The sequence below is a fragment of the Caenorhabditis remanei genome, chromosome X, assembly GCF_010183535.1.
Source record: "Caenorhabditis remanei strain PX506 chromosome X, whole genome shotgun sequence".
Lineage (NCBI taxonomy): Eukaryota > Metazoa > Nematoda > Chromadorea > Rhabditida > Rhabditidae > Caenorhabditis > Caenorhabditis remanei.
In genome coordinates this window covers 15866847-15884974 of record NC_071333.1, presented here as the reverse complement: position 1 = coordinate 15884974, position 18128 = coordinate 15866847, and the positions used below count along the sequence as shown (strand labels likewise).

Genomic DNA, 18128 nt, shown 5'->3' with positions numbered 1-18128 from the left:
ATAAAGTACTTGTCCGCCACATGTTGCTATTTTTCCAGAAACTGAAATAAAATTTTATTTCAATATCGTTGAGATTATAAAAAAACGCGTGAAACATAGGAAAAATATCTGAACTCTTGAGATTGAATGAAAAAAATAGAAAATGTGAAGGATTGTAACATAGACGACAATATCGATCTGGATGTGCCCCCCATTCAAAAAATTTTTTTATTGTCTCACTATTTACACACTATTCCTGCAACCAACCAATGACCCCAGTCGCCGTTTTTGCATGCCCACCAGAAACAAATGTTGCAGCTGTCGAATGCAAGTAATGCAAAAAGTGTTCGAAGAGAGCGTCGAAAAAGACAACAAGTGAATTTTATGAAAATCTTGAAAAACAGATGACGAGTGAATAGATCATGTCAATAACAAAGTGATGTTGTTGTTGAAAAGACAAATTTTGAGTGCAAATATGAAATTAGAAGGAGAAGATGGAAAATACAAAAAAAAATGTCAGAAACGTCATTGAGAGACACAAGAATGATCTTTATGCACAGGGCCTAAATAATGTGGCTTTCAGAAGGCAAGTGTGTATGTCATACTTGTCACGGGCCGTACCGGGCCCGGCCAAATTCCAGATGTTCACCGACCCCGCACAGCTAGACTCGAGTGAAGCGATTTTTTTTCCAAAAAAAAAAAACGTTTTTTCCAGCAGTTTTATTTGAAAAGGAAGCTTTTGGTGCATTTTGAGATTTAATTTGATTAAATTGAAGGTTTCAAGTAGTTCAACAGGGCATTTAGTGATAAGAAGTACTAAACAAATTACTTTTGGAGTATTAATATTCCGAAAATTTCTATCCAACACCGTTTTTAAACAGAAGAATCCCGAATTCCGGTCACTGAAAGATCTCAACACATCTGTAATGTTTCTGCTTCGATTCTTAAAGTAATCTCTGCTCTGATGATGGAAATAGCACCCTGATCACGAGGCAAATCATTCCTGTGAGAATTCTCACATGGCTGGTCAAGTGAGAAATTCGAAAAATTTGTGAGTTTTTGAACTTGCGGCCTTACTTCACATCATTATCAAAAAGTAGTCGAGGATACGCGCTAAATCATTCGATCATTTGAAATTGACAAGTGGAAGTGAATGTGAATAACAACCAGAATACTAACTCCATAGAGACAAAATGGATGAACAAAAACCTTGTGTAAACTCATATATGTCAGAAGTTGTGTGAATATTGTTTGAGACACTTTGACATTAGCATATATAACGATGACAAGATGGCCAACCGATATAATTAACTCTTCAATGATTAGTAGTGACATTTTCATGAACCTGGAGATAAGATAAGATTCCGATTATAAAAGTTGACGAGCAGAGGAATAAAAAATAGAAAAAAGAAAAGGAATCATCTGAGCTTAGTACGAACGAATGAGCGGTTTTCAGGTAAGCCACTACTTTTCTTTCCCCACTCAACAAAGAACATTGGATATTTGGGATGTTGAGAAACCTACCGTAGCCATCGACGGTCTACCGTACCCCAAATGATGAGCAATTAGACACGGATTAGTCCCGTTGCAGATGGAACACCTCAGAGAGAACCGCTGAACGGCGTAATGGATGTCATCACACACCGCTTCTCGATGAAAGCCGTGCAGATGGCGGCACAAAGATAGTAATCTGGTCGGGCTCCAATTACGGAAGGTAAGATCGAGCGGTGGACAAATGGGACTCTCAAATTTTTGGATCGCTGCGTTTTGTTTTGATGTGCATGTTAGATTTCACCCTCTCGGTGCTCTCCTAATTATATATCATGAGTTTCTGAGTTTCCGTGACAACACAGATATGCATAAGATTTATATTGCACGGAGAGGAGAGCCCTGCGGGCTGCATAAAGTTTTTCAGATAACGGGCTTGAAAAATGAATTAACCGAATGTGGACCTATATTCCCTTCGACGTGAACTCATAAGAATTTGTTCAACGCTGACTGAGATATAGTGAAGTAAAACGTTCTAACGGCATTTCGCATTTTATCCCCTTTTTTCCTTTTTTTTTCTGATTATCTTCGCTTAGGTTTCTATCAGATAGGAAAAATCGGAAACAGAAAGAAATTCAAGTGATTTGAAGCAAAAATGTCATCGTTTTCATGACGACTGCACCCCGCTGGAATGCCAGAAGTGAAGAGATAAAGTAGAAATCTTTTTCCATATCGGTTTAACCAACAAAAAAAAGGAAATATCAATTTTTTTAAACCAAAAGACTCTGAGAGTTGTCTACGTCTGCATAAGCTTTGGCCTCGTGAGGATTTGCGGGCTCCAATTTTCGATGGATTATGAGATACTGAGTTCTCCTTCCCAACCCCTCTCTCTCTGTTTTACCTCGGAAATGGAAACAATCACCGTGGCAACATATTTAAGTTAATCCCTCCATTCACTACCGTAGACCCATCTGCCCTCCCGATGTTTGTCTTTTCACACTCTGTATTCGACAAAATGTCCACGCCCATCATTGGTGGCTCCTTCGTTTGGAGGCGGGGCGCCCTCCTCGAGCGCACACCGCGTCCAGGCGGCCTTGTAGAGCAAGGGGAGCCAGAAGAAGGTTCGCCCTTCGTCGGCGAGCGACGCCTCGAATTTTCGTCTCTTTTTCATCCCACGATTTTCGGTAGAAAGTTTCACTTATTTCTCACTCCCCCTTCCACGATATGTGAAGCCCGTCTTGAAAAGACCGCAACACTTTTTGGCATATACAATGGTTGAACATGTCGTGGATGCGTGAGAAAATTCCGTTTTTTTCGATCATCCATTCACCATCATCGACAAAATTTTCTTGGTTTCTTCTTTCGAGTCACGTTTTCCTCTTTTTTACCTTCATGAATCATACCACTTTCTCTCTCTGTCGAAGCAGTAACCAAATGGATTCGTCGAAAACAACAATTAGCGCCTACCGTAATCCTCCCCTTGAGCGTACAATCAAAACGCAACAGAAAACGAAAGACATAAACATGTTATTTGAGGCAAGCACTTGGAATATGACTCTTTTATGATTCTTTCATGGGTATATTTCTTTTCGGTTATTACTGAGAGTTAAGTTGTAAGTTGTGTAGTTGAGTAGTTTACAATCTATTTAGAACGCTATCGGCATATACTTGATGGGATTCTAGGAAATAGTTATGTATACCCACTTTTTTATGGATGGCAATAAGAACCTGAAATGAGTTATAGCTGCTCCGATTGGTTTTGATTCCATATCTCAGTCACGATCTCCTTTTTTTCCAATTTTCTTTTAGTTTTCTCTAGCCTCGGGCCCCAAAAACTTCAATTATTTTTGATAAATCTTTTTGGTTTAGATGGAAAGCACAAGATGGCGCGTGGATGACGTGTATGATAGAGTGCGTTGACAGTCTCACCAAATCTTTTCGCTATTTTCCCGGTTCCTTTTCGTTGAACTTGCAAACCGGGGGAAAACGGGCCGACACGGGCCGGTCCGTAACTAGCTTCAAGCGCTGAAAAATATACCAAAATGTAGATCTCGGCGAGTTCTATGTCCGTAACCTACTACGGGCCGGATGGTTATTTGTTAATGTGCCGCGGGCCGGGATAGAATAGCTTTTTTGGCCATTTTCGCGTGTTTTGGCACTGTTTCCCGGCCCGCGACACATTAACGAATAGCCATACGGCCCGTAGTAGGTTACGGACATAGAACTCGTCGAGATCTACATTTTGGTATATTTTTCAACTCAAAAGATTGAGTTTGAAGCGAGTTACGAGCCGGCCTTGGTCGGCCCGTTTCGGCACGGTTCGCAAGTTTGCTTTTCGTCCTTTTGCTTTTCAACAATGCGCTCTTTTGCGATTTTAGCTTTTAGTCTTCTACACAAACACTTTTTTTATTTTTATTTCGAAAAAAAAATTTCAGCGAATCTTGTGAAAGCGCGTGATATCTCCAACAATTATCCCCCATCACAACCTTATGTCAAAATTGTTAGAAACAAATCCCTTCATTCGAAAAAAAAAACAATCCCCTTCGTTCTTATAGCTACCTGCACGTCCTCTTTTCGACGAGAGTGCATTGTGCTTTAGGAGAGTCTGAAAATTTGTCTTCTTCTTCTCCTTTTTTCAAGAGCTACTACATACAATCTCCTCTTCTTTCCCGATTTTGCCTCTGTCTTCCCCTATCACGTCAGAGCCCCGTTTTGCCATGGCAACTACTGAATCTTCATCCGTCTCACTTGAGACGTCTTTCTTTCTGTCTTCTAGGTTACCAAACAAAACCAAACATGGCGTGTATAGTCAAGTGTTTCTAATAATTCATCTGAATTCATTAGATCCTTTCTCTTCTCCTCTCTTGTGGTTTTCGGCTTGACGGAGTGCTCACATTCGACGCGTCATGTCAATTTTGAATTTGTGTTGTTTGTTTCTAATTGAATGTTTTTTTTTCCTTTTTTTTTCTTCTCAACTAATGTTTTAATCCACATTTTTCTACTCTACTCTATCTAATGGATTCACACTGACAGGTTTCTGTTTTTCCTGTTAACAAAATCAATCAAGGAGATCTGACAGCGCTCAACGATGCCGCGTTCCCCCGGGGATGACGATCCGGACGATCCTCTGTTTCTACTTGATAAAGAACGTGGGAACAGTAAAAGAAAAACTCGCTTGACCGAGAAGGAAATCAAGAAAAAGTTTGATTGTGAACAAAAGGCTTCCAAGGTGTTCCAAAAACATCACGATTCTCTCCAGATTAAAGAGTACATCCGTATTACTTCCGCTCATGCTGCCGCCCAACTACAAGCACAGGTAAGCACAGTGTTCTGAATTATTGTATTTGCATGTGCAATTGTAACCCAATTTTTTTTCTAATTGAAACTTTTTGAAATCTTCTAAATTTTTTATTTAACTCTTCATTTTTTCTCTCAAAACGTTTGTTTTCCAAATCATTCTTTACAATTTCTGATTCATCAAAATTAGTCATAGTGTGTAAAGTGAGCTAACCATTGTCTCTGTAGAATCAACCACAGGTTTAGTCACGAAGGTGCTACCAAATAGATATAGAAAAAAGTGTCCGCCCACTCATTGTAATTTCCTGTGGCACCCATAACTCTCAACTCGTCTAGTTACATATTTCCTCATGTTATGATCAAAACATACGATTCCTTCTATATGGTGTCAATTCTCTCGTGCCGTCCAACTTCATTCCTCATTAGTCAAATAGAAGAACCGAGCCTTTTCCCCATTTTCTAAGAGAAGTCATCCGATCGTACTAAAGGCGAATGAGGTTTTGAAAAAGATGGAAAAGGAGAAAAAACGTGGCATTTCTTTTTGGAGCCCTCAATCAACCTCGGGATTGGAAAGGCGTCATTTCAATCTGCCGAATTGGCTCATAGGGGGAAGAGAACCCAACCAACCTCATTTTTTTGATGAGTGTGGCCAGAAAAAGATAGATGACTCTGACGCCTTCGTTTTATGTGGAAACGACATTTCTTATTCTTTTCGAAATCCCAGTTTTAATTCGGGGGACCGCCGACCTGAATGTTCATAGGATCCTATGAAATAGCAAAAAATTTTCATAATGTTCTCGAATACCTCTTTTTGACAAAGCTAACCACAAATTCTCATTCATACTTTTTCTCACAGGTGACGTCTCTCTTACCAAAAGACTTTTCCCCAAATATTATAACACATTTTTCTTACATCGCAGCTACTCGAGCGTATGATATTTGGAAAAAAGTATTCTCAAGTTAAATTTCGAAACATCTGTCTTCATTTTTTTCTTTTTGAGAATTCTATGAGTCATACAGCTGTGTTCATACAACTGTTCTCTCATTTTGGATATGTTTTTTGTAGAGCGGTATCTTCAAAGGTCAGTGGCACTTGTGCAATCAGTGTGTGAATGAATCATTCGACCTTTGTGGAGAAGTCTCAACAAGAAGGTTTGGCATGTACACAACACACATAAATCATGGGTTGTATAGAGTGTTCTGACTGCTCAAAAATTGTTGCTTTGATTATATTCTCACGAGATATACATTTATATACACCTACGTAGTCTTGTGAAGTATTACGGTAACTTTAAATCATTGAACTAAACTTTTGAAAATAATCTTTGGTACTTTTGGTTTACGAGAGTCCATTGTTGCTTATTATAAGAACATTTTTGTATTGGTTCGGGCCTTAAAAAATTTAAAGGCCGGCTTCAAAAAAATGAACCGATTCTTCGAATTTTTTTTGAAATTTTTCCAATTTTTTTTTTCGAAAATGAGATCATTTTTGATGATTTTTTAGAATTTCTTTTAATTATGAAAGATAGTCGAAAATATGACTATTTCGCGAAGAAAATTCGAAAAATGCCCGGGCCTTAACAAGTATACCGTATATTCAAAATTTCGAATCTGAAACGTAATTCTGATCCTAATAACCACATTTTGGTGTATGAATTTTCCAATTTTCAATACCACATGATTATTTGAATCAGTTGAATAGCCATAACTGATTATTTTAATGATAGTGAATATTCATACGTGGCATTCTTTGAACTATTCCACATGCAATTTCTATAGGGAACTTGCATAAACTACAGTATACACTCGTGAGAAACGTAGACTCTTTTGAACTTAACCTGAAAGTGTTATCATCTGAATTTCTTTCTCATTTTTTTAAATCTTTGATTATGATATTTCTCAAGCTCAGTCTTCCAGCTATTTTTGTTTTCAAAGTGCAAATTATTAAGACTCCTGAGCTACATTTGGGGGATTAGACATTATATTCAACAAACTGGCTGTTCTCTCAGAATCTCCCAATATTTCTTACTTTAAAAAATTTGTCTAACAATCTCTGACATACTCGTCTCAAACTAATTATATCTGCTCACAAAGTGTATGTCTTCAGTTTCACATTTTGTTCATATGTCATACTTGATTCCGTTTTGTTTCAGTTTTCTGTTTAGCTTGTATTCAAATTTTTTTACAGCTGGAAGAAAAGAACAAGGACAACCAACGAATGGGCAACGATCAGGAGGACGTGAAGCCCGACATAGCTTCTTTGAAGAAAAATGGAAACGTGAATCAAGCGGTGAGTTTCGAAAGGAATATTTTTTTAAAGTGTTTTTTTCTTTCTGGACTTTTTCTTGTTTTTAGAGGAGTCGTAAGAAGTTAAACAAGAAAAGAGGGGAAATTTGTTCGAAACCTTATATTTATAATGAATCTCGGTTGTATACAGCGTAGTTTCATAAGTTTTAGTACGCATTAATGTATTTTCTAACTCCTCTTCCAATTTCCTATTACCTTATGCAGTTCAAGACAACCTTTTAGATTTTTCCAAAAAATTTCATGAAAGTTGTAGCCTCGCCAATATGCCCTCTTCACTAATGGCGGACCAACCACTGAACTTTCCGCAAAAATCAGGCGAATTCGTCTATCTCCTTTTTACCTTGTAGCGAGCGTATGGCTCCGTTGGTTACGAAAGTGGCCGCTGTGCTAAAGATCCCGAGTTCGACTTTTCTCTACTTTCTCAGTACTCAAAAATTGTGTAAACCGTGGGTCAGATGGTCAGATTTCCCATGCGATGTACCGTAAAATTTGTAATATGTGCGCATCCGGTAGCAAGAGTTTTGAACATCCTATCTCGATTGTCTTTGAAGATATGAAACTATTTTACCTGAAAAAATATTTTATAAATATATGTGAAGCTATATTTTGTCAGCTCGCATCTTTTTAGATTATCTTTGGGAAGCGAGATATACCGCTGCGAATAGGCACCGCTAGGTTCGCCTCTATTACATGGTTTACGGTATTTCTGAGAATGATCCCCGGTTGAGAAATCGGAAACACAGAAAGATAATTATCTCAAATTTTTTAAAAACACTCTTTTCAGAATACGAGCCCACCAAAAAATCCGAATCGTTCAAAATCAACTGACAACAGCAAGGCAGTCCCTTTGCCAGATGGTAAATGCATCTGATTTTACTTTGACACTTGACACATTATTTCAGGGACTGCTTTACCAACGACAGAAGAACAGTTGCTCAAGGCCAGAGAGATCAAACAGGAAATCGGTGAAAGTCTAAGTCTCCCAAACCCCAAGCCCCAAGTAGAACGGCCAGTAGCTTCATCTTCAACACAACGTCAAAGACAACCTGTGGTAAGTCAATAATAAGATTGTTGACTTGTGAATCAATTGCATGAGAAAGTTTAACGGTTACTGTAATAAGTATTATAGGCGCTAAATGTAAGATAAAGTGTTCGTTTCAATTCTAGGAAGTTAAATAAGCAAAAAAGTGTTTCAAATCAGAAACTTAAAGTGAATTTCTGTTATATACAGTGTAATATTATGAATTCCTTTATCCATTCAAGTATCTTTCAATTTGCCTTCTTTTCATTTTTCTATTATCTAGTACAGTTCCAGACAACACTTCTGCAGTTTTACTGAGTTTGTATCATTGTTGTTCACTCTGTTCCGTGTCTTGTAGAAATCTTGTTCTTGTGAAGAAATGACAATAGTATTTCACATTTCTAAAAAATGTTGTCTAACTTCACAATGTGCCCGAGATGGACCAACCACTTGACTCTCCGCAAAAATCTCCTTTTCTGCCTGTTGTGAACGTGTGGCTCTGTCGGTTACGAAAGTGACCGCAGGTCTCGTTTTTTTCTTTTTCATTACTTAAATATTGTGTAAACATTGGGTCAGATGGACAGACTTCTCATGCGATGTATCGTAAAACCTGTTATACAAGCGCATTCGGAAGCAAAAGTTTGGAACAGTCTATCTCGGCTGTTTTTAAAGATACAAAAATGTTTTCAACTAATGAAATATTTTATGAACATTGAGCTATATTTTGTCAGTTAGCAACTTTTTGATATCTCCGTCTCGAATCGAGATATACCGCTGCAAACAGGCCTCTATTTCAGGGTTTACGGTATTTATGAGAATGATATTTGGTCGAAATATCGCAAACACAGAAAGAAATTTTGCTTACAATTTCAAAAAACACACTTTTCAGAATACGAGCCCACCAAAAAATCCAAATCGTTCCAAATCTACTGACAACAGCAAGGCAGTCCCTTTGCCAGATGGTAAGTCCATTTGATTTTACTTTGACACTTATAATATTATTTCAGGGAATGCTTTACCAACGACAGAAAAACAGTTGCTCGTTGCCAGAGAGATCAAACAGGAAATCGGCGAAAATCTCTCAATCTTGAAGCCTCGAGCAGAACGGCCAGTAGCTTCATCTTCAACACAACGTCAAAGACAACCTGTGGTGAGTTACATATTAAATTATTGACTTGTGAATCAAATGCATGAGAAAATTTAACGGTTACTGTAGTAAGTATTATAGGCGCTAAGTCAAGGTTTTCGTTTCAATTCAGACGATCTCAGTATTAGGAAATTGTTTATCCCCCATAGCCTCCTATATAAATTTCGAGGAGACTTATATAATTGAGCAATTCAAAACAATAAACTTTTTAGGTTGCGAAGCCCCCAAATAACAAAACTTCTCCAAAATCTGTCAACGACTTCAGAAAAAATAGTGCACCAGTGGTAAGTCATTTATGTGTAAGAATTTCGATTTGTGTTTGAGTTTTGCTAGACAGTTTAATACTTACTGTTGAGAATATGAAAAACTAAGATCGTGGTTTTCCAATTAAGGCGGTTCTTCATCATAAACTTATCTAACTACTTGTTTCGTTAGGAGTTTCTTTCGCAGTTTTCTTGTATCTGTCCATTTCTCAAATATCCATATTACAAAGGTTAGATGTGGCTAATATAAAAACATATGTTTCAGATTGTAAAGCCCCCAAGAAGCCAGAATTCTTCCAGACCTGGTGAGTGCATCCTAATTGACCTTGACGCAGAATACTATTTTAGGGCACGTTTTATCATCGTCACTTGATAAGATGCTCGATAACATAACTATCAAAGACAAAGTCGGTGAACATCCCTCAAGAAATAAAAACGTGGAACCAGTGGTGAGTATACTATGTATAGGAATTTTACCTGGTGTCTGAGTTATGCTAGACAGTTTGATAGTTATTGTTGAGAATGTTGTAAACCATAAATTGTGGGTTTTCCACTTATTTGGACGGTTCATTATCATACAATTACCTATCTAGTTTGTTGCTTTATGGGCCTCTTTTGAAGTTTTCTTGTATCTGTCCACTTCTCAAATATTCTTATTGTCTAGTGCAATGTAACTCAACATTTTCGAAATTTCGCTGATATTTCATGAAAAATTTTGAAAATATTACAAAAGTTAGATGTGGCGAATATAAAAATATATGTTATAGGTTGCGAAGCCGCAAAGAAACCAGACTTCTTCCAGACCTGGTAAGTGCATCTTATTTTTCTTAATACCCAGAATATTATTTCAGGGCACGTTGTATCACTCGAACTTGATAAGTTGCTCGATGATGCAACGATGAACGTGGAGCCAGTGGTAAGCCAAGTTTGAAATAGTTGACTTGTGTCTGAGTTGTGCTAGTCAGTTTAATATTCATTGTAGTGAGTACTTTTGGACATTTTTCTCAGATTGTCCTATTATTATGAAATTGGTTATCTAGTTTAGATCTTTCCCAAAGTTTACAAGTATTTTTGTCTACTTGGATTTTTCTTATTATCTCGTACAACGGAACACTAAATTTTCCAAACTGCTGGCATTACATTGAAATTTTTGAAAATTCAACAATCCTTAATGTGCCTTACATAATTTAGAAATTAAAAATTTTACTTTTCAGGTCGCGAGACCGTCAACTTACCGGAATGTTTCCAATCCTGTTCGAAACAGCATGGCTCCTCCTACCACTCAACAGTTGCTCGAGCCTCAACAGATCAAAAAGAAAATTGCAGAAATCCGCTCACTTCCCATGTCCCAAGAAGTTGCTTCAACAAAACGCAATTCGATGGTGAAACTGGTTGAACCTGTGGTCAGTGAAATATAGGAACGTTGATATGAGTTATATAAAAAAATAATTTAGTGGTTGTAGTAAATATTGCAGGCTTTTCGTTTCAATAGTGCTTTTCGTTCCGATTTTGACGATCCCATAATTTTTACAGTCTCTATCTTTCATAGTTTGCTGCAACAAGGCTTTCCATAAAAATGTTTTCTAGATCTCCGCCTACTTTCCAATTTTTATTATCATCTTGTACATTGAAACACAAACATTGAAAAAAATTGACTGTAATTAGTAGATGAATATAGTTATTATCATTTTCTTGACATTAAGTGGAAAGTGACCAATATTTTTTGAATAGAACCTTAGATTTATAATTTTCCTGGATGCTTTTTAGCCGACGAACCCACCATCTTCCAATTTTGTTGACAACCACATGGAGATCCCTCTGCCAGACGGTGAGCAAACTTTATGTCACCTCGAAACCCCCAGTACTATCTCAGAGGATGATCAGCCAACCGCAGTTCAACAGTTGCTCGAGGCCAGAATGATAAAAATGGAGATTGCAGAAACTCACTCGACAATTGGTTACGTGCAACCAGTGGTGAGTCAAATCTGAGAACGTGGAGTTGTGTATGCGCTGAATGATAAATTTTGATAGCTAGCGTTTTTGTCTTTACAGCTGCAATATAAATTTATATCCTGAAATGTTCTTATCATCTTTCTCAATGCACTTCAACATTTTCAAAATTCGGGGGATATTTTTTGTAGTTGTAGGCAGGGTGCTCCACCGGCGGTGAAATCAAAGAAAAACTTTCTTTTTTTTATTATATTTTCATTGGTTTAGTAAACTGTTAAAAACCTTCTTTTTTTCGATTTTTACCGATTTTTCCAATTTTCATCCGTTTTTTCTGAAAGTTCAAACTCTACGGCTGTTTGTCACGTTTCAATAACTTCACTTTTTTAAATAGAGAATTTGAGCAAAGATGAGAAATTGTCAATTTTTACGTAAAATATAAACTAAGAACAGTGCAAAATGTGATCGAAACGTGTCGAACCGCCGTAGAACTTGAACTTTTTTAAAATAGGATGAAAATTGGTAAAAATCGAAGAAAAATCGATTTTCACCGGTTTTCCCGGAGAAAAACCAATCATTTTTTCTAAAAACCTGGTAAATATTTTCACAGATTTTTAAAAAATTAATAACGGATTCTAATCGGTGTTAAATTATCGGTGGAGCACCCTGCTTGTAGGTAATACTATTTTTTAAAAACCAATCAAAAGTGATAAATAACTGATATACTCTGACAGCTTGAAATTGCAATTTTGCAGGATGCATTTCAGAAACCCAACCTTACTTTCTCCAATTTTGTTGACTACAACATGGCGATTCCTCTGCCAGATGGTGAGCAAATTATATATCACCTTGAAACCCACAATAATATCTCAGAGGATGATCAGCCAACCACAGTTCAACAGTTGTACGATGCCCGCCTGGTTAAGGAGGAAATAGGTGAAAGTCTTGCAATTCTACAAGTACAACGCCATTCGTTGGTTAACCAAAAAGGAACTGACCATGAAATACTAGACCAAAATGTGAGTTGTTAGAAATTGAGGCAGAATAGGAAAAAAACAGCTATGCTTTACCAGATTGCTCCAATGGCTCCAACCCCAATTGTCATCAAAAACGATGGGCTTCCACTAGCAGAGCAACAGGAACAGAAGCCTAGTCAAGAAGTGCAGAATCACGCAGTGAATGATGTTAAAATTCTCAACACAGATGAAGCGCCGCCGCCGGTAAAAAGTAGCAATTGTTTGATAAGACCTCTACCGGCCGAGTTTTTTGTGAAGACTGAACCAAATGAGGTAACTAACTTTTTGAACAAATTTACTTCCCTGACAACCAGAAAAACAAAAGATTACAAAGGTTTTTAAATTTTGAAAAGTTTCAAAGGTTATTCAAAAGTTTCTAACTTGACGTCACTCATGTTTTGAAAACTTAAGCCTCCCTGTCCCAATCCGAAATTGAAAACACGCATTGCAAGGTGAAAATCTCATTTGTAGGAAAACAATAATGACCGTCGAGGACCAGATTCCCGACGCCGTTCCCAATCCACAGCTCAGAAAGGATCATCAGGACGAGTTCCTCCAAAAACTGGTGTCCAGCGGCTGGAACCACCGCCAAAGCCTCCTCCAATTCCCAGTATTCCGAAGTCAGAGTTCCAACGTCCACCAGGCCAAGGACAAATCTCTCAGGCTTCCTCTCGTCGCCAATCGGATCCTCAGGAACGTCCCAAATCATCAACAGTGGAACGCAGCAGACTGTCGGCTCCATCAACTGACTCTCGTTCGGTTTCAGCCACTGACCGTCGATCGTCAATGCTAACGCCGCAACGTCCAGCTCAACCGATACCAAATTTGGAGATTCCAACGATCAAAAAAGAGCAATTGTCTCAGAGAAATGATCAAGGATTGAAGCCATCTGGACAGAGTAATTCTTCGGAAACACCAGCAAGAACTGAAGGACAATCGGCTCCTCAGAGTGTTGCACAACAACTTTTGAAGCCATCGGAGGTTGTTGAAGGCAAGGCTGAGTCCGGACTTGCTTCGGGAGTGCCAACTGCTCTTTGTGGCATCAATGCACCAACTCAGTCAACAAATGTTCCAAGAAAAACGGTTAGTATAAGTTTAAAAAATGTTTTTGAAGGAAACTAAGTTTTGATAAATTGTAGAGATGGTCCTCACCTGACACAAAAAAGTCAACTGAAGAAGTTGGCAAGCAACCGCTCACGTCGTCATCGAATGTTTCTCGGACTGAAACCGTCACATCTCCAGCTCAAGCAAAACCCTTCGGAGAAAAATTGTTTGGAGTCAAGGTGGACGTTGACACTAAGACATTGTCCCCAGAAAAAGAGAGAGAGGATTCGGATAGAAACTTCGCTCGAGAGAAATCAACGGCTCAAGAAAAAAGTCAACCTGTCCCTCAAAGTGTTTTAATACAATCTTTGAAGCCATCGGAAGTCGTTAAAGACAAGGCAGAACCAGTTCCAGCTGATCTTTGTGGAAATCCACCAACTCAAGCCACTGATGTTTCAAGAAAAACTGTAAGTTTAAGAAATGTTTTTGAAGGAAACTAAATTTTGATAAATTGTAGCGATGGTCCACACCTGCTGAGCCATCGAAAGTTTTCCGGTATGAAATCGACACGCCTCCAGCTCAAGCAAAACCCTTCGGAGGAAAAATGTTTGGAATCGACGTGGGCGTGGACCCTAAAAGATTTTTCTATGAAAAGGTGGAAGAGGATTCGGAAGAAAATTTTGTTCAAGCTGCACCTGTCTCAAAAGAACGAAGTTCTTTAATTCGAATCGTTTCCCCAACGAAGAGAAACAGTCAGACTGCTTTCAAAGATCCGGCTCCTGTCGAAAAACTAACTGAATATGAAAGAAAGGTGATCGCTCGTTAAACAAAAGCCAACATTATACTTTCAACATTTTAGGGTATTTTGTCACCTCCAATTGCTCCAGTTCAGCATCCACAAGTTGACACTCAGAAAAGAACAACTACGTCTATGAAAGCTGGACAATCATCCCGAAAAAGTGTGACATTTGAAGATGAGATTAAATCTTATTCGGATGCTAAAAAAGCTAGAGCAGGCTCTGAAACTCCCACCGCTCAAGTCACCGGCGTATTGAGAGTGGCAGATAATACGATTAAATCTTATTCAGATGCTAAAAGAGCTAGAGCAAGCTCTGTAGCTCCCACTGCACAAACCGCAGGCGTATCGAAAGAAGCAGATGATAAGACAAAATCTTATCCGGATGCTAAAAGATCCAGAGCAAGTTCCGAAGTTCCCACTGCTCAGGTCACAGCTAAATCGAGAGAGGCAGATGATAAGACGAAATCGGAATTCGATGCTAGAAGAGCTAAAGCAAGCTCTGAAGTTCCCACTGCTCAAATCACTTCCGCGGCGAGAGAGGCACATGACAAGACTAAGTCTTATTCGGATGCTAGAAGAGCTAGAGCAAGCTCTGTAGCTCCAACTGATCAAGTCACTGCCGCATCAAGAGAAACAGATTACAAGACTAAATTTTATTCTGATGCTAAAAGAGCTAGAGCAAGCTCTGTAGCTCCAACTGATCAAGTCACTGCCGCATCGAGAGTGGCAGATTACAAGACTAAATTTTATTCTGATGCTAAAAGAGCTAGAGCAAGCTCTGTAGCTCCAACTGATCAAGTCACTGCCGCATCAAGAGAAACAGATTACAAGACTAAATTTTATTCTGATGCTAAAAGAGCTAGAGCAAGCTCTGTAGCTCCAACTGATCAAGTCACTGCCGCATCGAGAGTGGCAGATTACAAGACTAAATTTTATTCTGATGCTAAAAGAGCTAGAGCAAACTCTGTAGCTCCAACTGATCAAGTCACTGCCGCATCAAGAGAAACAGATTACAAGACTAAATTTTATTCTGATGCTAAAAGAGCTAGAGCAAGCTCTGTAGCTCCAACTGATCAAGTCACTGCCGCATCGAGAGTGGCAGATTACAAGACTAAATTTTATTCTGATGCTAAAAGAGCTAGAGCAAGCTCTGTAGCTCCAACTGATCAAGTCACTGCCGCATCAAGAGAAACAGATTACAAGACTAAGTCTTATTCGGATGCTAGAAGAGCTAGAGCAGGCTCTGTAGCTCCCACTGCACAAACCGCAGGCGTATCGAGAGTGGCAGATGATACGATTAAATCTTATTCAGATGCTAAAAGAGCTAGAGCAAGCTCTGTAGCTCCCACTGCACAAACCGCAGGCGTATCGAAAGAAGCAGATGATAAGACAAAATCTTATCCGGATGCTAAAAGATCCAGAGCAAGTTCCGAAGTTCCCACTGCACAAACCGCAGGCGTATCGAAAGAAGCAGATGATAAGACAAAATCTTATCCGGATGCTAAAAGATCCAGAGCAAGTTCCGAAGTTCCCACTGCTCAGGTCACAGCTACATCGAGAGAGGCATATGATAAGATTAAATCTTATTCGAATGCGGAAAAAGCAAGAGCAGGCTCTGAAGTTTTCACTGCCGCAACCGCATCGAGAGAGGCGTTCACCAGTTCGATCATCGGAAATGTCCAATCTCCAGAAAAAACAGAACTTTCTGAAAAAAACACTGAGGTAATATATTAAAAACCTATTCAGCCAGACACTGTTATTGCAGGGACCTTCATCCAAGAAGACAGATTCGGATAATAAATCCAATACGAGTACCTCTCAATCGGAAGATGATGGTCGTTTCAAAATACCAGTTGTGCCACAAAACAAACGAGCTAAAGTAAGTTTTCAAAATTTTACCAATTTCTAATAATATCATTTCAGGATATGTTCAACTATGAAGAAGAAATGAAGAAGGTTGCTTCTAAACAAGCCGAAGCTGATGACGAATTCGTAATAGACTTTTCCTGTTATGGGTCGATTGTTTTGGTGAGTAAGAAATAGAAATGTTGGAAGCTTTTTGCTTCGAAAAAATAAATGCTTATTACACTGACGCCATAGTGTAGTTTCTTGCTTGTTTCCGAATACCGGAATGTAGCTGGTCAAATAATTGGAGCACGGGGTAAAGTTCTTTCAGCAAGCTGGATGGGGTTTCTATCTTAATTGGCTAGTTTTGAATGTCGCTGGCAAGCTCAGAGAATGACAATTATTTCTGCCTGTTGCGAGTGCGTGAGGATTAATTAGAGTTTTGCATTCTCACTAGATTTTTCTCCAAGCAAACACTCTTGGTGACTTTGTTATTGTTGGTTCAACATTGAGCTTTCTTCTCATTACCAACAGAATACAGAAAATTTTGCTTTCCTAGTATAGTTCTAATGACTGCAAGAATTTTGCACCGTTAACATCGACCCTACAAACATCAACCGTAATGTAATTGGGGCGAGAGGTGACTTGATTATCCTCATCGCAGAACACATCTGCGACGGTGTGTGGGGATGGGGTGGACGAAATGTGAATTTTTATTTTTTTGCCGCTGTTTAGTGTAGAGGTGCGGTGAAGCACCTGGTGATAATTGCCACTCTTCCACCTCCTCTCTCGGCGTGAGAAATGGATCCGATTTCATTAGCAGGGGGAGTTTTGACGTTGCTCTGTTGTTTCTTAGCATTAATAATTCCCCCGTGACAGAGAAGCTTACAACTCAATCTCGCTATTTTAATCTCAATAATCATTCTTTCAGGGTCCACTTCCAGGAGTGGAGACTATGGAAGCTGTTGACAACGCCCAGAAAATCAGCTCACCGACAAGAACTGCTATGGAAGATGTTGGTATTGCTGATGAGCAAAATCTGCCGCGTGGCAAAGTAAGTGAGAAATAAAGATGTTGACAACGGTGTCGGCTCTGATGCGTTAATTATAATAGCTAATGGTTGGCTCAAAACAGGATTTCGCAATATATCCTGTATGTTAGAAAGTTGGCGTTTTTCAAATCAATGGGTTCGTCTTTTTTGATGTGCTTCTAAGTTTTACGGAATGACATTTTTCATTTTCAGGAATCCGGAATTCCGGAATTCCGTAAGGCGGAGTCTGAATTTCGGACAATTATAATGTGCTTGCAGACGTTATATGTGTTGTAAGTAATACTCATTCTTTTAGGGGCCAAGGACACCACCGCTTCCAGCAGAGACCTCTGAAAATATGGAAACCGTCGACAATAAATTCATGTCAAGCAAACCAAATGAACGAAAACGCAGTCACGAGGAGCGATCTGATGTAGATCAAGCAGCAAAGAAATTCAAATTCAGTGATGAAGCCATAGCAGCGGCCGAATGGGCCGAATTTGTACAAGTGAGTAGGAATGATGAATTTCATTTTATGTTGGTCATATGTATTATTTCTCGTCGATTATTTTTTTACAAATCATTGATTTCAGCTTTTCCTGGATATTTTGTGGTGGTTTGGCGGTTACGATGAAGAGATTGAACGAAAATACATCAGCGATCTGCCAAGCATCGTCGAAATCAATTGTTTGGGTCTGATGAAGAAAGAAGACTATGTCAGGGAATTGATGAAGGGAATGAAGCAGACGCTGAAAATTTTTGAATTGCTCAGAAGTTAATCTCGACCAATCAGCTTCTTCGTAGTGTACCTATTTTTTTAATCTCTGTTTTATTTAAAGTACTTCTTCTTATTTCTTGTTTCTTTTCCTACTTTCTTTTTGGACTCTAACATAAGACATTTCTGGCTTTAATCACTCTTGTTTCTCATATTTCATTCTCTTCTCA

At 38.7% G+C, this 18128-nt stretch overlaps 2 protein-coding genes across 2 annotated transcripts; one reads left to right on the top strand and one right to left on the bottom strand.

Moving 5' to 3' along the window:
• Window positions 1-4555: 4555 nt before the first annotated feature.
• On the top strand, window positions 4556-17962 carry GCK72_025169 (uncharacterized protein; the record flags this gene model as incomplete). The annotated part of the gene is made up of 26 exons (XM_053736222.1): window positions 4556-4783; window positions 6953-7054; window positions 7856-7928; window positions 7974-8122; window positions 8982-9054; window positions 9100-9242; window positions 9452-9523; window positions 9768-9807; window positions 9851-9951; window positions 10270-10309; window positions 10354-10418; window positions 10717-10905; window positions 11270-11330; window positions 11376-11476; window positions 12205-12277; window positions 12323-12468; window positions 12523-12738; window positions 12937-13548; window positions 13605-13976; window positions 14027-14320; window positions 14369-16030; window positions 16074-16187; window positions 16232-16336; window positions 17085-17207; window positions 17500-17691; window positions 17777-17962. The coding sequence occupies 26 exons, from the start codon at window positions 4556-4558 to the stop codon at window positions 17960-17962; spliced, it is 5532 nt and encodes a 1843-aa protein (XP_053579788.1).
• GCK72_025170 (uncharacterized protein) lies at window positions 12872-13207 on the bottom strand (the record flags this gene model as incomplete). Its single annotated transcript, XM_053736223.1, has 1 exon — window positions 12872-13207. One exon carries the CDS (start codon window positions 13205-13207, stop codon window positions 12872-12874), a length of 336 nt encoding a protein of 111 aa, XP_053579789.1.
• Window positions 17963-18128: the final 166 nt, after the last annotated feature.